Raw genomic sequence first — 2,216 nt, 5'->3', positions numbered from 1 at the left:
ACATGCAATTGCGAGTTATAAAGTCAGAATTGCATAATATAAACACGCAATTGCGAGTTATAAAGTCAGAATTGCATAGTATAAACGCAATTGTGAGTTATAAAGTCAGAATTGCATAATATAAAGACGCAATTGTGAGTTATAAAGTCAGAATTGCAAGATATAAACTCACAATTCTGACTTTTTTTCTCAAAAAGAACATATCAGTCTTTTTTCCCCTTAGAATTGGACTTTATAACTCGCAATTGCGAGTTTATATTCCAGAATTCGGAGAAAAAAAGTCAGAATTTCGAGTTTATCTCTCGCAATTCTGACTTCATAACTCTTGATTGTTTGTATCACAGTTCTGAGAAAAAAACTCAGAATTATGAGATAAAAAGTTGCAATAACCTTTTTTTATTTTTTATTTAGTGGCGGAAATGGGCTTCCATAGTAAATAAATAACAATATTATCAACTACTTTTATTCCACCAAAATTCAAAATCAGTAGATCAATAAGATCGATATAAATAAAACAATAATTAAATATAAAAAGTATATGTACAAACACATCAAAAAATAAATAAATAAATACATATATTTTATATATACAAACTTACACACACACACACACACACACACACACACACACACACACACACACACACACACACACACTCTATCATATTGTGAGTGAGATGCCGATATAAAATTGTACTGCCATGTCTCTGCTGATTGTATTTCTCCAAAAGAACTGACATAAATAACATTTTCCTCTGAGTTTATCATTAGTGTGTTTATAAATGCAATGATGTTAATACATTTGTGAGGATTTTTGTGTGTGTTTCGGTCTACATACAGTACCTGCAGCAGATAACGGCCTTGCAGGACAGCGCGAGGTCGAGGAAGGCCTGACGCACTTCGAAAGAGAGGGCGTATTTGAGCGTCTGCCCGTCTATGATGAGCGCTAACTCATTTTCCTTCCTCAGACTGTCACCCAGCGAGGAGCAATGAGCTGTAAGTGTGGCCCTGGTTGCCTGGGGGGCAAGAAAGGGAGAAAATTTATGACCACACACACTAAAAACCCATAAATACACATATAACAACACATCCACATTTGTCAGTTTTACAGTTTAATTTCTATTCCATGTCCATTGCTATATAAAACCACTTCAATCCTTTCCTGAGAAACATGCCAGCACACATTTATTTCCCTAACAGTACACTTCACACACTTCTCACGCACACACATGTATAACACACACATATCAGAGCAAGAGCGTAATGCCAAAGGAAGTTGTAGGGGATGTTTTAAGTGGTGTCATTGGGGCTGTTAGCGCCACAATCCCACACACACACACACACACACACACACACACCATAATCAGGGCATTTATCCCGTTGACTGGCATTGCCCAAAGAAGCTTTTAAAGGCTATTAGACCTGACCTATTAGACATTCAAACATACTAAAAATATACTGTCAGTGCCCTCGGACCAAGGCTCTAGGGTATCCAGGTTGGGAAAAGAAACACACAAGAGCAAAAATGGCACGGCATTAAGCTCTCAGCTGTGTATCTGGGTGACAGCAAGTAACAAATGCCATACTGCGCAGATGATTTGCAAGCTTTGCCAGCTTTTCTACATCTAAAAGGCCCCAGACCTCCCATTGAGAAACAGTGGCAACAATTGTAGTTAAACAGTGGATATAAACTACTGTAGCCTAATATCCCTTCAATCTAAACTCACATGGGCACTAGCAGAGCTGTTTATGGTGTTCATTATGCCTCAAATAAGCTGAAGGAGCGAGTGTGTGTGTGCGGCTAATGCGTCAGCACACTTGCTCAAGCTCACCGTCTCACACAAACACATCACTCTTGCTTTTATGGTACGGCGGTGGTGAAGCGCCATTCAATTCCCTCTCCGGTAGTCGCTGCGAGCCATTAGCGTTTTTATGATCTTTACATCTCTCACTGAGTGCCACTTTAAGGGGGAACCATGTGTCTATGCAAATACCGTCTCTAGTATTATCTGTTTGCATTCCTGTTGTCCTCCTCCCTCTCTCCACGGCCGGCTCTGATAAGAGAACGATCTGCAGTGACTGTGAGTCAAGGCTGTTCTTTCAAGCCTTCCTTTCATCAGTGCACTCCCTTTAACCAGGCCTCCGCTATATTCCTGTACTCCTAATCGGTAGTATATATAACAAGCGTGTTTATTCATCAACATAACATACACGTG

General features: G+C 39.6%; 1 protein-coding gene across 13 annotated transcripts in view; it reads right to left on the bottom strand.

Moving 5' to 3' along the window:
* Nucleotides 1-2,216, bottom strand: part of LOC107654223 (phospholipid-transporting ATPase IB-like) — a 71,766-nt gene that overhangs the window by 24,646 nt on the left and 44,904 nt on the right. For all 13 annotated transcript variants that reach the window (XM_016441209.1, XM_016441210.1, XM_016441212.1 and 10 more), the window contains one exon: nt 844-1,016. In XM_016441209.1, coding sequence (XP_016296695.1) covers nt 844-1,016 — 173 coding nt within the window. The remainder of the gene's footprint in view (nt 1-843; nt 1,017-2,216) is intronic.

Source organism: Sinocyclocheilus anshuiensis, unplaced genomic scaffold (genome assembly GCF_001515605.1).
Source record: "Sinocyclocheilus anshuiensis isolate Anshui unplaced genomic scaffold, SAMN03320099.WGS_v1.1 scaffold655, whole genome shotgun sequence".
NCBI lineage: Eukaryota > Metazoa > Chordata > Actinopteri > Cypriniformes > Cyprinidae > Sinocyclocheilus > Sinocyclocheilus anshuiensis.
The sequence above is the reverse complement of the archived record's forward strand: the minus strand, read 5'-3'. Positions and strand labels throughout refer to the sequence as shown.